Source organism: Amphiura filiformis, chromosome 5 (assembly GCF_039555335.1).
Source record: "Amphiura filiformis chromosome 5, Afil_fr2py, whole genome shotgun sequence".
NCBI classification, from domain to species: domain Eukaryota; kingdom Metazoa; phylum Echinodermata; class Ophiuroidea; order Amphilepidida; family Amphiuridae; genus Amphiura; species Amphiura filiformis.
The window spans coordinates 47,652,820-47,674,841 of record NC_092632.1 but is presented as its reverse complement, the minus strand read 5'-3'; the positions used below and the strand labels follow the sequence as shown (position 1 = coordinate 47,674,841).

General features: G+C 36.7%; 1 protein-coding gene across 1 annotated transcript in view; it reads right to left on the bottom strand.

The window, feature by feature from the left end:
• Positions 1-2,834: 2,834 nt before the first annotated feature.
• The window catches only part of LOC140153260 (uncharacterized), a 50,121-nt gene continuing 30,933 nt past the window's right edge, over positions 2,835-22,022 (bottom strand). The window contains exons 15-20 of the mRNA XM_072175959.1: positions 18,354-18,506; positions 16,644-16,733; positions 15,633-15,758; positions 7,615-7,674; positions 5,522-5,560; positions 2,835-3,491 (exon numbers count right to left, since the gene is read on the bottom strand). Coding sequence (XP_072032060.1) covers positions 2,974-3,491; positions 5,522-5,560; positions 7,615-7,674; positions 15,633-15,758; positions 16,644-16,733; positions 18,354-18,506 — 986 coding nt within the window. The 3' untranslated portion in view covers positions 2,835-2,973. The remainder of the gene's footprint in view (positions 3,492-5,521; positions 5,561-7,614; positions 7,675-15,632; positions 15,759-16,643; positions 16,734-18,353; positions 18,507-22,022) is intronic.

Below are 22,022 nucleotides of genomic sequence, written 5' to 3'. Positions count from 1 at the left end.
ATTTTTTTCTGAGGCATTATGTCCAGGTTGCTCAATTTAACATACACGTATCCTTAATGCTGTTGAGATTTTCCATGGATGGCGCTCTCACATTTCTAAGAATCCAAAAGCGCCATTAGGCGAACGTTTACGGTATTACGCTTCCCTTCCACTTTGGAATTACTTTATTTAAAACTCTTAAAAGGTCTGTGCAATCTCCATACACACACACACAAGTATGTTATCAATTACATACAAAATGTATAACTTCAAAGCAGTGAAACATAACTTTCTTTTGCACTAAAATTGTTGGTTGGGTAACTTAACATAGCCCAATGTATACTTCGATGGGACTCCCTTGTTATACTTCTATGGGAAATGTCCACAGAATTAAAATCAGAAAACCCAGTCTCCTATACCGCCAGGTACAATAAAGCCGTCAGCTAGTAATGGGGGAAAATTGGGGGTATCCATTTTCCCGAAGGTGCACAGAAACAAATGAAAACAATTGTGCATCTCATCTGAAGCATTTGGGTATCGCATGCAGGTCGCATCATGTATGTGTATTGAATACATCTAGTATGCAATGTCACTCTTACATGACAACGGATACCTCGAATTTTTGCACCATGCATGTTTGAAGATGACTATCGAATCCGGGTTCCCTGGTTTCAATTCTGTGGACATGTCACAAATACGCACCAAATTTGTTTGATTCTGTCTATTATCAGCTGTCCTAGAAAGCACATGTTGCAAAGGTGTGGTCATTATGTTGAATATTGGCAATTACACAGCTGAAGAGCAGCATACTTGCTGAAATTTAAAATCCACACTACCCCTGTGGAAGATTTGACTAAAGTCTCCCACAGAGGGAGTAAGAGTTTTGAATAGAATAGACAATTTGGTAGCTTCCAACTCACTCCAGTTGTGGAAGATATAGGTAAAGCCATAAATACAGGGGAGTATGGGTTTCAAAATGATTAACCCTGACCAATTAATTACATATGAGAAATATACTCCCACTATGGAGCAAATTTCCAAAATCTTCCGCATGGGTAGTGTGGATTTCAACTGGAATAGCCCAATCTGCAACAACTGAAATGTGCAATGATGCTACTGGTGAGTAAGAGTAATTAACTCAATATTAGTATTCCTGTGATGGTTCTGACATATATTGTATAAATCCTGCGTAGGTACTAGAATCTCTTCCTCTTCTCTGCAATTGTCTTCCAAGATTTCTAGCTTCCTTTCTTTTCAATGCTGCTTCCAAGTCTGCAACCTTCTCCTTTAATTCGTTGACAGTTTCCTCGTGTGTTAACTCTTGCGTTTTCAACTTATTTTGAAGTTTACTTACTTCTTTCACAGCATGACCAAACCTGCCGTTCATAACGTTGAACTTCGCCTTCATCTCCTTGTGGCGCTTGTTGATTTTGTCCAATTCTGCCAGCGGGTCATACTTTTTAAATGTTTGCGTTCCACGAGTGGCTCTGTGCTTATTTGGTAACTGTCCTTTAAGCTGTTTATCAAACTGTATTTGTTTCCTGCGCAGTTGTTGCCAGTAAGTTTTGACTTTCCTCTTCAACATCTTATTTCTTTGCATGAGTTCTTCCTCTTTAGCCTTTCTTTTGATAATTTCTCTGCTGATTGGTAATGTATCTGAAGATAAAAAAGAATCATCCTAATAACATCCCAAATATGCAGTTATTTGCAAAGTTTCTTGAATACAAATCCAAAAATGTTTCGGTATAAAGATGTTAAACATACCTCAATGACTTTTTGAACAACATCGTAATACTTTCTCAAATTGACTACTCAATTATCCCACTCCTTGTCTGCTTCATGTTGGAACTTGACGTTGGTGGCATTTTGGAGTGGAGTAATTGGTTGTAAATGTAGGGTAGGAAGTGCCCTCGTCTTGGTAGAATGTGTTGGCTCCCCCTTCGCCGGATCAAAATAGCTTCTTTAATGTGTCTTCTCTTTCTGTTTTGCTCTGCCTCTGATTTTTGCGTCCTCCCAACCTATGTCATTGGTTTCTTCCGCTACGTAGTCTGTGATGGCTGATTTGTTGACCTCTCCGGTAATAGATGCCTTTCTTTGTGATCTCGTAGAAGCCTTACTTCAGCCTTTGTGAACTTTGGTCTTATGTTCTTTGCGACGTGTGCCGAATACTCTGCCAGTTTCACCTATGTAAGATTTTTCACAGTCTTCACAGTAGTTACTTGCTAAATTTTTATTTATAAATGACCCAAGTTGTGTATCTCTCTTTCAAACTATAAACACATTTGGTATATGGGGTCAATGTATGCAATGGGCTATTCCATTTAAAATTCACACTACCCCTGTGGAAGATTTAACTAAAGTCTTCCACAGAGGGAGTAAGAGCTTTGAATAGAATAGACAATTTGGTAGCTTCCAACTCACTCCAGTTGTGGAAGATATAGGTAAAGCCATAAATACAGGGGGAGTATGGGTTTCAAAATGATTAACCCTGACCAATTACATATGAGAAACATACTCCCACTATGGAGCAAATTTCCAAAATCTTCTGCATGGGTAGTGTGGATTTCAACTGGAATAGCCCAATATGCAACAACTGAAATGTGCAATGATGCTACTGGTGAGTAAGAGTAATCAACTCAATTTTTAGTATTCCTGTGATGGTTCTCAGGGCCGGATTTGCCTTTTTGGGGGCCCTGGGCCAGGCCAAATTTTGGAGGCCCCAAACGCACTCATGTGGCCAAGTTTTTAGATTTTACTAGGATATTTGTTGGCATAAGCGCTTAAAATTTCAATTTTAGACTATTTTACCCCCGAATTGAAGCTAATTTTGCTATACAACAGCTTTGCAACTTCGTGCGCAAAAATGTGCAATTTTTGTAGGCTATTTTGGCCCAAAACATGGTGTTTTTCGGCTAAAATGGAAGATACACACTGTACAGGGCAATTTTTGGGGCCCCCAAAATTTGGGGGCCCTGGGCCCGGGCCCATCTGGCCCTATGGTAAATCCGGCCCTGATGGTTCTGACATATATTGTATAAATCCTGCGTAGGCACTAGTATCTCTTCCTCTTCTCTGCAATTGTCTTCCAAGATTTCTAGTTTCCTTTCTTTTCAATGCTGCTTCCAAGTCTGCAACCTTCTCCTTTAATTCGTTGACAGTTTCCTTGTGTGTTAACTCTTGCGCTTTCAACTTATTTTGAAGTTTAGTTACTTCTTTCACAGCATTACCAACCCTGCCAGTCATAACGTGGAACTTCTCCTTCATCTCCTTGTGGCGCTTGTTGATTTTGTCCAATTCTGCCTGCGGGTCATACTTTTTATATGTTTGCGTTCCACGAGCAGCTCTGGATTTATTTGGTAACTGTCCTTTAAGCTGTTTATCAAACTGTACTTGTTTCCTATGCAGTAGTTGCCTGTAATATTTGACTTTCTTCTTCAACATCACTTTTCTTTGCTTGAGTTTTTGCAATCTAAACTCTCTCTTGATAATTTCTCTGCTGATTGGTAATGTATCTGAAGATAAAAAGGAATCATCCTGATAGCATCCCAAACAGTTATTTACAAAGCTTCTTGAATACAAATCCAAAAATATTTCGGTATAAAGATGTTAAACGTATTACCTCAATGACCTTTTGTACAACATCGTAGTGCTTTCTCAAATTGACTGATCAATTCTCCCACTCCTCCTCTGCTTCCTGTTGGAACTTGACGTTGGTGGCATTTTGGATTGGACTAATTAGTGGTAAATGTAGGGTAGGAAGTGCCCTCGTCTCGGTTGAATGTGTTGGCTCCCCCTTTGCCAGATCAAAATAGCTTCTTTAATGTGTCTTCTCTTTCTGTTTTGCTCTACCTAAGGACCGTCGATGAATCGATAATAATCAAAAAATCGGCTATCCAATAATATCAATATCGCCGATATCACTTTCGGAAGAAAATCGATATATCGGAGTTGCCGATAATGAAAAAAAAATCCAAAAATTGGGCGTAAGCAGTGTGTTAACCGCCGCAATTATGTCAGTACAGACGTATTTTGAAATGTAAAAACTTCTAGAATCAATGAGACCGAGTGATGTTGATGATTTTAAGCCCATACTTAAACATCTTTTCACGAATGATTTGACACCCGACTTTTCCGCTGGCAGCGCAATTCGCAAGTATTCAAACTTTTGAAGCTTAGTGACTTGAATTTTCAGGTCACTAAAATTGGGAGGAAAATCGATTTATCGATTATTATCGATAATGAGTGACCAATATATCGATTTTTAAAAATCCTAACATCGACGGTCCTTAGCTCTACCTCCGATTTTTGCATCCTCCCAACCTATGTCATTGTTTTCTTCCGCTATGTGGTCTGTGATGGCTGATTTGTTGACCTCTCCGATAATAGATGTCTTTCTCTGTGATCTCATAAAAGCCTTTGTCAACTTTGGTCTTATAATGTTCTTTGAGACATGTGCCGAATACTCTTGCGGTTTCACCTATGTAAGATTTTTCACAGTCGAGACAATGAATTTCGTAGACACATTCCGCTGTTTGTATTATGTCGCACTTGTCTTTGTACCAGGATGTTTCGAAGAGTTTGATGTGTCTGAATGCCATATTTACTAAATACACGTCTTGCTCGTTGAGGAGTGGGAGAATTGATTAGTCAATTTGAGAAAGTACTACGATGTATAGCCAAAATATTAAATTCTCGATCATGAAAGCCAACTTAGGTACGCACAGGTATTTTGCGTCGAGCGTACCACGCAAATACCGGCGCTTACGGCGCAAACACAGCTTTTGAGAATTGACCAATCACACGGTCGTTGCTAGGCAAGGTCAAGGTTCGGTCATGCAGGTCGCGCGATCGTGTTATTCTATGAAAAGTACGCTGACGCAGAAGGCACACCCTCTCATGATCGAGACTTTGTTACTTTGGCTATAGTACAAAACGTCATTGAGGTATGTTTAACTTTTTTATACAAAAATATATTTGGATTTGTATACAAGAACCTTTGCAAATAGTGAATTTTGGACAATCCTGATGAATTTATTTACGGATCCCCAAACAGTAGGTGCATACCTCAGTATGGATCATACAAGACAAAATATGCAGTCTCCTTTACTTCTTTGTTGCATGACAAAAGGTTCCCCCTCAGTAACTGTTGTATACACAGCAGTTAATTGCCAACCTCAAAGTATGAATGTGATGGTACTTTCCTTGCAAAAACTATGCTCCATATCTTTTCTGGCGATGTTTATTGCTAATTTTCAGGATAGAGAATTTTGATGAATCAAAGGACATCCCCATAATTAGCTTTCATCACAGTATAGAGTAAATTGTTAATTTGATCAAGTATTGGATTGTAATGCATTTATTCAAAGCATTTATTTTCACAAATCTCATGTTTTGAAATATTTGACCCAGCATTTACTAAGTCTTGATAGCCTGAGGAATCACACCTTCCTAGCTTATATTTAATAATATCAGGATCCTTCATTAATTGGCTTTCATAAAATCTAAACACCTGCTACACATGGGTACTCAACGAAGCTCTTACCTTTTACAGTTTGTGGAGTTGACCATAGCTTAGGCATGTCTGTAATATTCAAGGGGAGAAACTTTCATTTTATAAGAGTTGTCACAAGTACCATTTAGTAGGGACTGCTAAAAAGCATCTACAAAACATTGTTCTACGCAGAGAGCCACAAAAGTTTGCCAGGTGTTCTTGATCAATTTGGGGATGTCGATTCTGAATCTTTAATATATGTACTTTTTGATAAATGTGGTCATTAGTCCTCAAATTTGAAGTCAAAAACTGAGAAGTGCTGATCTCAAATTGTTTGGCATGCAATACTTTTACATTACTGTTACTAAGTGGGAATTCCAATTGAATGAACACAGCTTTCAATAGCATGACGAATATTTGCGTACACTCCGCGATATACGCCAGCGTGTGCTATTGTGCGTGAGTAATGACAGGAAGTGAATCTAACCATGCCAACGCACTTGTGATTGGTTAGCGTTGTATCCAAGGTCGTGCGTTTGGGTTTTAGTTTGAAATACGCGATATATGATCGCGGTTGGATCGAGTACAGCTATTTAAAGCTGCGTTCATTCAATTGGAATTCCCACTATAATAGCCAAACCCCGGCAAAAAACACAATCGCGGTTTTCTCACTGCACTTCTCGCTATTGAGTAATTATCTCACTTTAAAACTAGATGGACCGCGGTTCTCGGGTGTCACGGTTTTCGACGCACAGCGTCGATCTTGATGCCTCCACCAAAGGGAGTGATGTAGCACTCATGCCCACGACAGTTTTTACTAATTTGACCTCACACGACCTCTGGATGACCTCTGGTAATCTCAAAATGACCTTCCAAAAATTTGGCTCTATATGTTGACTGTGCCCACCAAGTTTCCTGTTTCCTGCCCATACAACAGTTTGTACTAATTTGATCTTAGATGACCCTGGATGACCTTGGATGACCCCAAAATGACCTTCCAAAAATTTGGCTCTAAATGTTGACTGTACCCACCAAGTTTCATGCCCATATGACAGTTTTACTAATTTAACCTCATATGACCCCTGGGTGACCCCAAAATGACCTTTCAAAAATTTGGCTCTAAATGTTGACTGTACCTGTACCAAGTTTCATGCCCGTATGACAGTTTTTGATAATTTTACCTCAGATGACCTCTGGATGACCTTGACCCACTAACCAATACAAACTTGTTCTGCCTGTGGTCAAGATGCACCCACTCACCAAGTTTGAGGAACGTGCGACCCCTAGCCTCTGAGAAAACAGGTAAATAAGGAAAATGGGCCCCCTGTAGGACTACATGCAACAAAGTATAAAAAGGTCCCTCGATAAATAAATAATGAGGGTTTCCAAAGTGCAGCTATGTCCCAAGATTGGTTGCATTAGGATTTAAACTGTTCATGAGACCAAATTTACCTTAATTTTGTAGCACCTTGTGTGTAGTACCCATCATGTACCATGCCTCAATAACATAGCTCTTTTAATTCTATCTGAAAACTTTACTTTGCAAAATTTATGCATATATAATTCTCAAAATTAGGCAAGATCTTAAAAAACAGTGCCCTCAGTATAGAGACCAGAATTCGGGTAATCAACTGCTATGTCGTCCATGTATTAATGTATGGAAGTGAAGCATGGTCAATAACAACACACATTAAATGAAGATTAGAGAGCTGCGAGGTGGAAATAACTGAACTTCTGTTTACATTTTTCGTGCTTCGAACGTGAATCAGCGCAATGTTTGTACATTGGACTGAATGGATATCCAGAGAGGGCAGTATTTTTTTTTTAAATTTGAATATTCAGTAATCTTTTTTTTTGCGGCACTGTTTTTAAAGCAATTTTGGGGGAAATCTTGCCTTTTATTTTTATAGATCTTGTTTTTTGCCTTTAAAAATTGCATATTTTACCGGGGCCTACAAATATTCAAGTTGAAATCTAAACACCCCATGGAAGGCATGGCCTTACTCTTTCACACGGGGAGTGTGAATTTCAAATGGCTTATTTGAAATCTACACCACCTGTGTGGGAGATTAAGGTCACGTTTTCCACAGTGGGGCCCACAGATTTCAACTAGAATAGCCTGTTCTTGTGTAAAGAATGCTTACCGTGCGGAGTTTCAGTCTGATTTCCCATTGATACCAATAACATTGGTGGAGAAGGAGCAGCTGTATAAATATGAAAATATTGAATCTTAAGATAATTGGTAAACATATGGTCCATAGAGTTAACAAGGGAGCAATTGTGTTAAATCAAAGCGAGTTGAAAATCCTCCAAAAATATCATGCAAAACAAAAACATAACCCATTAGACAAACTAGAATTACGTGATCCGTAAGTATGACAGATAATTACAGGCCGAGTCAAAAAGAAGTTAACTCATGTTTGAGGAGATGTAACTTGAGATCTACTAGGAATCTGCTAATAATAAAAATACCACTGGAAAGAGCAAAGTCGACACGTCTAAATAAAAAAAAAGAATTGTTGCAATTGCTCACAGCAAACTAAAGTTATACTCATTTTAATACAACCACCCATTTTGGTAGCCGCACACGGCTGATTGATTTTCATCCATTTCAATTTCGACGAATCAGCAAAGTGCAAACAGCATTTATTGCTGAAAAGACAACTTTTGCTTTTAATTAATATTCAACAAAGACCATGACAGTACTAGTTATACTCATTTTAATACAACCACCCATTTTGGTAGCCGCACACAGCTGACTGATTTTCATCCATTTCAATTTCGACGAATCAGCAAAGTGCTAACAGGATTTATTGCTGAAAAGACAACTTTTGCTTTTAATTAATATTCAACAAAGACTATGACAGTACTATAGTTTGTAGAGATACCAATTCAAGGCTTCTGGCCGAAGCTTGATTGGGGAATGTTGGGTAAAGGATTGACCTGATCTTTGGTCTTGCTGTAACGCATGTCTAACTCTAGCAATGTTCACTTGTAATCTAGCAGTTCGTGGTCTGCCTGAAGCTTCCGGCTGTCTGTTCCTTTAATAGTGTCCCATGCACATTGAGCTTGTTCACATTCTTATACTGCCCCCTTACATGAAACCTGCTTAGCTGTAGGAAATTGGAGACGAAAAAGACGCTGAACTTCAGTGGGACTCTTAGTTTCATGATACTTTGTCGACAGAAACGTACACTCCTGTGCGGTAAATTGTGGTGTCATGTTGTCATTTGGCCAGTTTTATTATAAGGTAGTGGAATGAGGTAAAATTCATATTGAAAAGAGCCCTTTAACATGTAGGAATTCTTGATCGAAACCACACTTGCCACAGAACTTTATTTGCATATAATAGGTAGTCTCCTACTTGGGAAGTGAAACCGTGTGCAGCTACAAAAATGGGTGGTTGTATTCAAATGAGTATAACTCATTGCTGTGAACAATTGCAACAATTCTTTTTTTTTTATTTAGACGTGTAGAATTTGCTCTTTCTAGTGGTATTTTCATTTTTAACAGATTTTTTTACAGATCTTGAGTTACAGCCCCTCAAACATGAGTTTACTACTTTTTTGACTCAGCCTGTATAACCTGCATAGACATTATAAACACAACAAATAACAGCAAAATGCAAAAGCTAAAATATTAAGAGCAAAGATACACAACCATATTTGTAGGAGTCCATTTGAAAGAAGCTGTGGGATGGTGGTGCCCTCATTTATAACAGAGGTTATGAAGCCCCAGACTGCAAGTTGTTTAGGTCATGCCTGGTAGCTATATATCATATATATATATTCATAAGAAGCTGACCAATGGTTTACCAGGCCCAATTTCTAAGGGGCAAGCCTGCAAATTTGCCCTTATATCAAGAAAATAATTGTTATATATTGCCAATAATAAGTATGGAAAGTGGTGCAAGGTGCAATATTGTTTCCATTATAGACTAGCCTTTACACAGTGACAGATATCCAGGAAACCACCTTAAGTGATCTGGAATGAGCGTTTTGAGCGTTTCGACAGTATTTTTTTATGGAACATGAGAGCACCTCTGACGTATCGAATTGCATTCTGAATACAAAGCATGTCTTTCTGATATCAAATAATTTTAATTTTGTGAAAATCACGATATAATACAAATTTTATAACAAATTATAAAAATTTGATATTTTTATAATTTTTGATATATAACAGTCCTCGAAGTACATTTTATAAATCTAATGATATACCGTAGAATTCCGTCTAGAAGCATATATATGCCTCTTAACAAGGTTTTTTTGACACAAGAGACAAGAGGCAGACACTCTCAACAAAAACATTATTTGGAGTTTGAACAACTATATTACTGATAAAGGCGACTGTACAAACATGTATATTTGTAAGACCAATCTATTGCAATGTTTTTGAGAAGGGTATTGGCCTTTCATATCTTTCGTTAAAAAAACCCTCGTTTAGAGGCATATATGCTTCTAGACGAATTCTACTGATATTTAAAGTGTATGTAGCTGGGAGGAAAAGCCGACGATCAATTGAAAATTTTGACCTTTCATATTGAAGATATGGATTTTTTCCCAAAAGACCTAATTTTTTTTGGTGTTTTGGGAAAAAATCCATATCTTCAATACTGAAAAATCAAAATTTTCAATTGATCGTCAGCTTTTCATCCCACCTACATACACGTTAAGACTGGGGGTCTGGATCAATTCAGCAATGTGCGGACAAAGCCAAAAATAAAGGTTCATGGAATTTGCCTAAATCTTGTGATAGGAAAGGTATTTGGGTCTAATGATTTTGTAACGTGATCAAAAATTCGAAAATCCATTGTTGCCATGGTAACGGTTCTTTGAAGATTGCCACAGGAAAGTACATTTTTCAATTTTACAGTTCGAAAAAGACACATTTTTCTAGCTAGCACTAATGAAATTGCTAAATGTATGGAACAATTTAAATTGCTGCTGATAAATACCTATGTATTAGACGTTACAAAAATAGTTTTGCCAGTTTTCTCACCCACCTAGAATATTGTGTAATATGCAATGCAAAATACCTCTTTTTTGAAATTTTTTTCATTAGTAAAAGTGGTATAACTTTAAAATTCAATAACTCTCAAGAAGAAGTTTGCTGATTAAAGTCAGGGGTTGGATGAGAATGACTATGAATGGGGGTGATCAACCAACCAATAAAAAAATTGGGGTCTTTACCCAAAAAACGAAGTTTTACTTTGAAGAAAGTTCGCTATTTTTGATAAAAATGAGCTAATTACACCGCACTTTCACAGTATAAAAATCCTTTATTGGCTTGTGATTTGCCAATAACATACCCAGAATAGTTCATTGACCCATCATAACCATTGGTTATCATTTATTTAAGTAATTTTCACTTAGTAAACTGCCAGTGATTCCTCCCCCAGCCATATGGTTTAATGCGTGAAAAATGTGCCAAGTTGGGCGCAAAATGGTTACCATGGGCATTAATTTCTTGGTGGTGGTTATCTGTCTTTTACAATCTCTACTCTTCCTAAACAATGGATAAATCGATTATAATCATTGATTGACTTTATCTGAAATACCTCACCAATAATCTAAATATGGTTTAAACATAATGAGAATGTGATAATTTCGTGGATTTATAATATTAAAGTCCTTTTTACCAGTTGTTTCTACCTTATCTGGGGTTTATAGCAACAACAGCAACTGACATACCAAGTAACATTTTTCTTTGTTTTATACAATGTTATCTATAAATTTAGTTCTAAGACTGCATGATACTGAAAACAAATCTCAAATGTAAGAAAGATCAAACATTGTACAAAACAATAGATAAATGTTTATAAAAACATGGGGACTGGACAATGCACTTGAATTATTGTTTTTAAAATGCAATGTCACAGTTTTTTTAGTTTTTTTTTGAAAGTTAAATGTGGACATGGTGAAGCCATTGCCAACCCATCATAAAGTGATGCTCAAGTCTTTACTTTGTGTAGATTGTTAGAATTATAAACGGAGTCGCTCATGTGTGGGATTTTCTAATGAGATCATGAACAGTGCCTGACAGATGTCTGTGAGAGTTTTGATGCTGACACTGCTAAGTTTGTCATCTTGTAATCTATTTGTTCCCAAAGTAATAGGAGTAATGGGATGATAAAGTTCTGGTTTCTGCACCGCTTGCTTTAGGCACTCTTGATATACCATTGTATCTGCAGGATCTGCAAGTTCATCATTGATCTCTCGGAAAAAACTACTTGTGTGTTATGGGGTCAGATACTCGTCTCAGATGTAGGCCTGCTAAACATACTAAATGCCCTTTTGTTGCTATTTTACATCCGCCAAAAAACGCATTTGCTTAGCAACAGCAGGGTCTCTCTATTCCCAGCCCCGGATTCCCAGTGACCTCTCCATGCTCATACCCATCAATAATAAATTCTTTCTGCTTCTTGGAAATTGGGTTTGTTTGTTTCTTGCTGACTATAGGTTAAATACCACTAATTATGTATTACACGGGTTTCGGGTTTCAATGGCAAAATGGCTAATTTCGGTGGACGTTTCTCATATTCAGAACTCTCAAAGTTAAATGCCATTAATATCAGGTGAAACTATATGATTTAGATGCCAAATGATCAAAAACTCAACATAGGTTGACCTGAGACTTTTCTTGTTTTAACGCACTGAACCGTAAACACCTCAAAATGGCAGTGCGCACTCGAAGCTGAAAGTTATATACAATATGGTAGGGCTTAATATTTACTAAAAACCATAGCCGTATGTATGAATATTGGTACTATTACAACAAAAATGTCATATAATGAGAGAAAATATACCATTTTGAAGCATCAAACCCTACAAAGTACTTTTTTTGACTATATTACTTGATGCCATGCAAACAAATAGTTACTCGTCGTGTTTTCATGTATCGCCTAGGCCTATTAGTGGTATATAACCTTTAGGGCCAATTCATGACCTAATCATATCTCTGATTCAGAAAAAATGCATTGGCTGTCCGTTTGTATTTCCTCTTATCTTGGCTAGAAGGCTTTTTAATTTTGATGTTTGTAATTTTGTCATATTTTCCTGACTGAATGTGAGCTACTAGCGTCAATGCTTCAATGCTTTATGTATGTCGATGTACATGTTTCCTTGGGTAACTGAATAGCGTTTGCAATACCTCTTGAATCCACCGTAGCTAGTAGATTCATCTACTGAAGATAAAGCTTCACATACTTCCTATTGCTGATTGGTGTTCTCGTAGAATTGGTGAACACTGTTGATTGTACTGGGTTAGTACTAGTAGCTGCCTGATGTTAAAAGCAGCACATAGTTCATGATGTTGATGATTTTCAAATGTTTCTTGGTTAACATTTTCTGATGCTGAATTCTCTGAAGATCCATCTGCTGGATATTAAACTTTACATGCTTCCTGATGTTAAGGGTTAGGCTTAAAACTTCCAAACGGCGTGCTAAAAAGAATTGCTTGCCCCTTCCGGCCTGCCAACAAATCTTTGCCCCCCAGACATGACATATGTTTGAGTTCCCAATTTGCAAACCTTATAATAATGGTCTAGATGTACATGTATAATGCAAGCGTAGTGAGCAAAGAATTTTGCATATTTGAACATTTCTGCACTGTTTGTCTAATTTTTGTCCATTGCCACCACCTAGCTTGCAGTGGCAAACAAAAACCTGGGCAAATCAGATGTGTCGTTTACCGGTATATTGTCAGTACCCTATGAGCTCCTTTGCGACGGCTAGGAACCATGGTATAGGTTCGTGTACTAGCCCCCCCACCCCTTTGAACTGTCAAAATTGCTCCCCCCCCTTTTTGGGGTGTTGGCAACAATTCTTGGAGTTGGTGAACTATGTTGTTTGTACCGGGTATCTAGCTGTCTGATGCTAAAAACAGTGGCAAACTGACATAAACCTGGGCAAATCAGATATGTCGTTTACCGGTATATTGACACTACCCTAGCTCCTCTGCGACGGCTAGGAACCATGGTATATATAGGTTCATGTACTAGACCCTCACCCCAAAATTGCTCCCCCTTTTTGGGGTTGCCAAAATTCTTGGACACCCCCCCATATTTACCCTTCCTACAGGACTTATCATTATTGCACAGCCCCTGATTGGTGTTCTCCTAAAGTTGGTGAACTCTGTTGTTTGTACCGGTAGCTAGCTGTCTGATGCTAAAAGCAACATGTCTTCCAAGCGCTGCCCTCTATCTGTATTTGAATAGCGCTGCGATCTGTCTAATCTGCATAACATGCTTAAAAGGCCTGTATGTATAATATAGCTTGTTTGTACCATTTAAAACTGAGACTCTAATTTAAGAAGTCACTTAATCTTTTCATCAATAGAAATATATTCAATAATTATTTCATTACGGTTATTTAAACACAATCCTTTTAAGCGAAATTTGTCTTTTTTGCCATAAATTCCCCTTAAAAAATACACATTTTTTCAAAAACTTGGTACTTTTAAAAAGCCAGAACTTCTTTAGAAGTTGAGACCCCAATTTTTTGAAACTATATTTCTGTCAGCAAGGGTTCACTCTAGCTATGCCACCATACAATAACAAAATATCAACTTCTTCTTTACAGTTACACCCCTTCAATGTTGGGGTAAAATGACATATACAATTTTTGCCCAAAAATGTGCTTTTTCTACTTAAAATTAAAGGATCTTTTAAAAGAGTGACAAGCTCTTTCTTCATTTGCAAGGACTACCAAAGCATGCCCCTATCTGAAGAAAAAAAATAAAACATTATATCACATCTTATATATTTGTGGCATTCGACCAAACTTTGCCCTTTTTCAAAAATGAAAATTGTAAATTTTGGTCATTTCCGACTAAAATTTGTTTTGTCCGTTACCATGCCAACAGGCCAAATGCAACTTTTAAATGTCATTTTTAAAATGTCCCCCCTAAACCCTTTCCATGCTAAAAGAATCAAGGATTTCTATTTTTTTTGAGTTTGTCCACATATTTAAAATTTTGCTTGACGGTAACGGACCCCTAGTCTTAAGTATAAATCATCAGATTTATAAAGTTTACTTCAAGTACTGTTAAATATCAAAAATATCAATTTTTAATGATTTGCCATAAAATGTGTATTACATTGCGAATTTAAAAAAATCAAAATTATTTGATATCAGAATGACATTCTTCATATTCAGAATGCAATTCGATATGTCTGATGTGCTCTAATGTCCCACAATAAATACTGTCCAAACGTTCATACCCCTTCCCTTAAGGCCAGAGTAAGGGGAGACACATTCGTCCACACCCGAATTTGAGATTTCTTGATATTTATCAACACTAAGATGTATTCTTTCACTTGAAACTGATAAAAATACAACTTCCTAATTTACTTGTATTTTTGCTTGATTTATTTCACTCTTTTCAACTCTAAAAAGTCACATGGCTCAAGACAGCTTAGTTATAAGCAATGATTTAAAAGGGCATTTCATGATCCACAGCATCATCCCCCACTTATTCTCAAAAAGTTGAGATTTTTATATTACTGGAAACCTCTGGCTACATAATGTTTATGTACAAAAAAATTCTTGCAGATAAATTCGTTTAGCAAAGATATCGTGAAATTAGAACTTCGTTTACAACACATTGTCTATGGAGCAGTGTAATACACATAATCATGCACAACTCGCAAACGCAAAATCGGAATCAACTGAAAATTTGGGAATAAGCTTTTTTTGTGGATATCTACTGAAAAATGTCATAAAAAGAGGATGCCAGGATCACAAAATACTCCTTTAATGTACCTATATGTGACATGATCAAGGGGAATGAGTCACATGTCGGCAATTTTCAATTAAAAGGTTTTTTTCATCATTTTCAGTTAACAAATGCTACATTTTGATGTAAACCCCATCAAAATCAGACATCTGGTTACTGAGTTATGAGCAATTTACCTATGGCTGAAAACAATATAAAACAAAAGAATTTGAACACTGCTTTTGCCAATATCTCAAAAACAGTATTAGGGACATCCGACTCATTCCCCTTGATCATGTCACATATTTTGTGGTTTCCTGTGACTTTTAACTTTAAGCCCTAAAGCCTTGGACCAAGGGTACAGTAACCAATAGTACTAATGCTTACATCCCTAGCATACTAAAATGCCCAAGTTGTTGGACCAGGTTGCATCATATATAGTTACCTTGTGAAGCATCCAGTACAGAGATTTCTGGTTTTGGTTTGGGTAATTGATGTGGTAAAGAACTGTGTAGTACATTTGGTACTGTTGGTAATACATACTGTACACTTAATGGTACAACTGCTGGTGCTGAAACTTCAAACAAGAAAACTTATGTTACAACTTATGCAATGATGAAGCAATTTGTCTAATTATATAATATTCTTATAATCCGAGTTATTTCTATTTGAACCTATTTCTAATAATTTAGCCACAATAATTGATCAATTACACACAGATTTTGAATGGATGATGATGTGTACTGGAATGTGCAAGGCAATGCGCATATGATTTTGTAGTAAATCAACACGTAGCATTTTTTTTTGCATATAATATTTCTACACCTATGCTTCAAGTACCAAATTACTGCAGCTTTGCATGGTACGTATCCAATGAGGGACACAGAATTCACATGTATTTTCAAGATCTGTTGTCCATTTCACATGAAACAAGAACATAGATTTACCATACACATATACTTCACCCATTTTCCTTTCTTGAATTATCACTTGCTAAGATCAAACAAAATTAATTGGTTGTCCTATAGGACTTAAAAATCTAATGTAGTATGTGGATTTTAAGTCATCTTTTATAATTCAACACCACTAATTTGGGTATTTTGTACCTAGTCTCCTAATAAAAATGCAATTCTATAATGTTGTCTACATTTTCAAAGTTGCCAATTCAATCAGGAACAAATTTGAAACTGAATATTAATTTTACAGCTTATTCTCGTTCACATTTTTGTAAGAATATCAAAAAAATAAAAATAAAATAAAATTCAATGTGCAATGTAAGGTTTAATAAGCAGCATAAATTTAATGTGTGTGGGAGACATAAAACAAACTATTAATTGTTTTGGCTTTACCTGTATAAACTTTCCTTCTACGGTGATTCAAATAAATATTACTATTACAAACATAAATTTGATTCACAACACTGGATCTACCTACTCATTTTCAATACTAAATTTACCTGGTTCTTTTGTAACTGTAGCTATGGTTGTAGACTTTGTTTCCAAACGGTTTCCTGATTCCAAAAGAGTTACCTGGTCCCTGGGCATTGCTATGATATGAATTTAAAAAAATAAAAATAAAAACACAAATTTGTAGAGATCTGATAAAGCCTACAAAACAATTGTGTTACCTGACCAACCAACTTTTAACCTGTCATTGGGAAGGAAAGAGTCAAGACTACGATATATCTGTTCCAATTCCAGTAGCACTTCATACTTTATAGATGTGCGATGGTGTGCGATTGCGATGGTGCCACACTGCACAAGCATATTCTAAAATGGGTCAGATGTAGGTCTGAAAAATGCCCAGCAACATGTTTACTAAGAGCATAGAGCATGAATCAACATCTACTAACACAAGATATCATGTTTTTAGCTTGGATTAGGCCAATGTTCACTGTATGGGCATGAAAACTAGTACACAGCCCTGGTATATTGATTTTTAAAATGTAAATACCAAAATTGCAATACATTCAAATGGCCAGGGAAAACTAATGAGCTGTACATGGTCACCAGTCCATGCCTACAAACAAAAATCTTACGCTCGATTCACTAACACTGGTACCTTCCAAAGAATACAGACCTGAGAAACCAATGCCACTAAGGACTTAGCATTTAATGTCAGGTAGCAGCTTACATTTGAGAGTGTATAGCCATAATGTGTGAATTGCTCCACAGCTATTGGGCTATTCCATTTAAAATCCACACTACCCCTGTGGAAGAATTAGCTAAAGTCTGCCACAGAGGGAGTAAGAGTTTTGAATAGAATAGACAATTGGGTAACTTCCATTTGAAATACTCACTCCAGTTGTAAAAGATATCGGTAAAGCTGTAATACAGGGGGAGTATGGGTTTGAAAATGATTAACCCTGACCAATTAAATTTGAAAAACCTACTCCCCCTGTAGAAGATATTTCCAAAATCTTCCACAGGGGTAGTGTGGATTTTAACTGGAATAGCCCATTCCATTCTTAATGGAAATTGGGCTAATCCACATTACCCCTGTGGAAGATTTAGCTAAAGTCTTCAACTGAGGGAGCATGAGTTTCAAATGGAATGCATAAAAGTAAAGCCATAATACAGTGGGGAGTACTAGTATGGGGTTCAAAATGATCAATTACATTTGAAAAACATATTCCCCCTGTGGAAGATATTTCCAAAATCTTAAACAGGGGTAGTGTGGATTTCAACTGGAATAGCTCATTGCACATTATCTGAGAGTACATAATTAAGAGAGGTGCTACATCGATCGCTCAAGTGAGGACAGTGTGAGCTCGATACCTGTGTAAGAGTCTGTTAATGTTCGTCACGCCACAAATCCTGAAAGGTGATCATGAATGTGTAATGATATGAATGACCGTTATTGGATGCATGTGGTTCATTGGGCGGAGCCATTATGCTGTTGTTGTGCAGACGTCACGCTCTGCATGCATGCTGCGAACGGTACAAAAAGGTGACTAATAGATATATATTACGGATCTTGGCAGCAGACAGATTGCGCTGTTCTCTGACCCTGAGTGTTTGTCACGTACTCACGTAGACATACCGTGACCTGGGAAACACGTACAAAGCAGGGGATGCGACTGTGCCACAGGTTTTTGTCTTCGGAATCGGTATAGGCAATTTGTACAGAGTGCCGCTAGCCTGACATTATATCGCTTGTTACTTACAATAGTTGTGCATGATATCTGTATTGGTTGGGTCTTGTTGGCTCTTCATTAATTTGCGCCGTTTCTTCATTATTACATCGTAATTAGCAGCACGTACAGCTTTTCTATCAATGCACTTCTTACACACCTTCAAATACTCATTCATGGGTTTAGCTGCAATGAGAAGGAAGAGAATATCAACAATACTATTCAACAAACAAACATGTGTTAACAACTAGTGTTGGTGAAACTGGGGGCATATGCTGAAAAAGAAACATGATACATGTACTAAAACAAAAACAATGGTTCTGCAAATATCTGATATAATCATCTGGTTTAGTTGGAGAAGATGAGAATGGAAGGAGGTGGCTCGCCAAAATTAAGCTACTTGTTGTAAACTATCACCCATTCATCACCCTTTTATAATTATCACTTGAAGAATTTCTTCAGTAGGTCTTTCATGTCATGTGTGTTGCCTACTTCTGTAGTATTGATTAGCAAAGTTAGCTTCTTAGCAATAATTTAACATTAATTTTAAATTGATTATTAGATTAATATACATGCTACTGGTCATAAGCAAGAATAGACCTACCAATTGCATTGTGTACCCACCACTGATCTTTTAATTGGTAGAATTCAGTCTAAACTATTATTAACATCAATCTAATTGTTTCTTTTTATGAATAAGATATTAGGTTACATATTTCAGCCAAAAAAACAAAAATAAAGTTCTTAATTAACTGCTTAATTAGCACTTTTAAATCCTAACAAATAGGGTATCATAGAAAAGCTAAGACTCTAAGCAATATCCCTGAGGCAAAGATTAAGTTGTGCAAGGATCTATTTTTTGTGAATGAAGTTTTTGACGTTGAGTAATGTTATGTAATGGTTTCCAAAGAAAGTGAATGAAAGTTTGTTTAACTCACCCCTGGATGTGAAAAGTGTAAAAAATTCAGCCATTCATACTCTATTGTATGAAATGAACAAATGATATAGTTCAAAATAAACATCTTTAGGATGACAAACAAAATGCTCCAGGAGCTCAGAGGAGATAATTTCCATGATCAGTCCACTTTTCAAGACCAACTTTAACAGTGATTACAAGGTTTGTTTCTGCTTAAATTAACCCCTGTAGTAGCAGTATTTTTCTACTGTTGTTCTTAAAAATTTTACATACTAATGAACATGTGATTGGCAGTAATTATATAGAACTAAAAAAACAAAGTAGATAGCTCTTACCAATAATTTATGACACCATTTTTACAAAGATCAGTCCATTTTCCAAGATGCTTGTTCAGAGATATTTAACAATGGACCAATAGACAAAGCATGTAAATGCCCTTTGATTTCTATAGTTAACATGGTTAACATGTATAGTATTATAGGCCTACATTATATTTCATTAAATTTCTTATTTTAAATGCTGTCATTATGATTTTCTTAAATGACATTTAAGTTTCAATATCAATTCTAAGGTTTCATGTTAGCAAAAGCATAGATTTCTTCATATAGATATAGGTGGAAAAGCTAAAATTGCAGTGTGCATCTTAGTGTATCTGCATACAAGGTCACACTTGCACAATCACAATAGGCATACACAAAAGAATTTGACCATTTCTTTTGTGCTTACCTACACACAAGCAGTGTGTGCTATTTCTTGTTACTTCTGGTTGTTACACATTTGGTAGGTCTGATCTTGCTTATGACCTACTATAAACTTATTGCCATCACATTGTTTACGTGGGCATTAAAAGGGCAAGTTAATGATTACCGAGAAATCATTAGGAAACTAGCAAGCAAATGGCTAAAATATGTATATCAGTGATTTTTGACCATTTTCAATGGAATCAATTCTTTTTGCATTTTCCTGTAAACTTAATAATGTAAGATATAGACACTGCCTTTTGAATTTTGTAAAACCTTTAGGCATCACACAGCATGCACTTTTATCTTTTGCCATTGAACTTTGGTCACATTTTATCCTAAATCAAATTTGATACAGGGTGGGGTGGGGTGGGGGGGTGGGGTGTTATCTACGAGGGGGTATCAAAAAGTTTTTGAAAGCACCTAGAAGTGAAGGAGCTATATCAATGAAATTTTGTCAGTGTAAACACTGGTCCTTATGTACATTATGGTCCAAAAATGGTCTCATAAGTATGCTTACTTTCTTTACAGGTGGGGCTAGATGGGCGGTAAGCACATATCCTGCAAGATGGTGAAAATTGAGGCACGCAGTGTGATTAAGTTGAAGGGTTAGGCCTACAATGCCCAGAAAATCAATGATGAAATGAAGGCCGTCTACGGTGATGATTCCCGTAGTATGGCACTGTTGCTTTTTGAAAAAAGAATTTCCAAATTGGCACATGTCCCTCAAAGATGAGCCAAGAAGTGGACGTCCATCACTAAGGGATGATGCGGCCACAGTGAAGAAAGTGGAAGATCTTATCATTAAAAGATTATGTGCTTACCGGCCATAGGGCCACCTGTAAAGAAAATCATACTTATGAGTCCATTTTTGGACCACAATGTACATAAGGACCAGTGATTACAATGACAAAATTTCATCGCTATAGCTCCTTCATTTCTGGGTGTTTTCAAAAACTTTTTGATACCTTCTCGTATATATAATTCTAAATAACTCTGAACGTGTCAACTGAGATAACTGACTTCTCCTTGAAATCAGTATGATCAGTTTGTTTATCACTCTCCTCCTACCATGCATGTAGTCCATTGTGACAAAGGGGGATAATTGGGACACACATATAATCACTGCACTTTATTTTGAATAGGTGGAAACACACATATGTGACATGATCATCTGGTCCATGGGGGCCAAAGGCGGCAAAATTGAAACTGAGATAAAGGTAAAAATATGGAGTAAATAAACAATAAAATACATAAGAAAATAGACTCCATAACTTTTGAACCAAGTATGCTAGACCTTTGTTTGTTCAATAAATGATAGCCTATTGTTTGTATAATGTAGTAATTACAGTAACTCAATTGTCAAAAATGCCTCCTTTGCCCCCCCCCATTAGACTATGCCATAGTCGATTTTTGATAAATGTTATTAATCATGATGAACGCATTCAGTTGAACTCGAAATTATACTGATATTTATTACATCAAAATACTAGTATAAAATGGTTATGAAAAAGTTTATATTTGTGACAGTAAAAGTAAGTATACGTAGGCTTATTATTGAATGCAACATATCATAATGGCATAATTATAATGGCACTTCAATACTGCACAATTCTAATTTTAGAATCTGCCAGTTTATTATCCGAGTTAAAAATCGACTATGGACTTTCACTTTTAAGCAGAACTTTACCCCAGGACTTTGTTCTCTAAAACACACTGTCAATCATACTTGTTTATCAATCAAATCAACCACAAGACTAAGCATGGTGGTACAATACGCGCTAGATGCGTACGTTCATCCACCAACTTTCGCGCCAGCACAAAAGCGCCGCATTCCCTAGATAGTTGTGTACCGTGTATAGTTAATGGTACCAGTACGTGGCGGGAGGATTTAAACAATAACGAGATTTGGGCAACCAATCACAAGCCAGATTCATTTAAAGATGCATTACATCGTGACCAATTTTAGTTAGGCCAGAAATTGGCCTAACTCTCCATAGAGTCCCGTGTTAAAAATGTTAACCGCACGTCAAAGTCAGTAGTCCA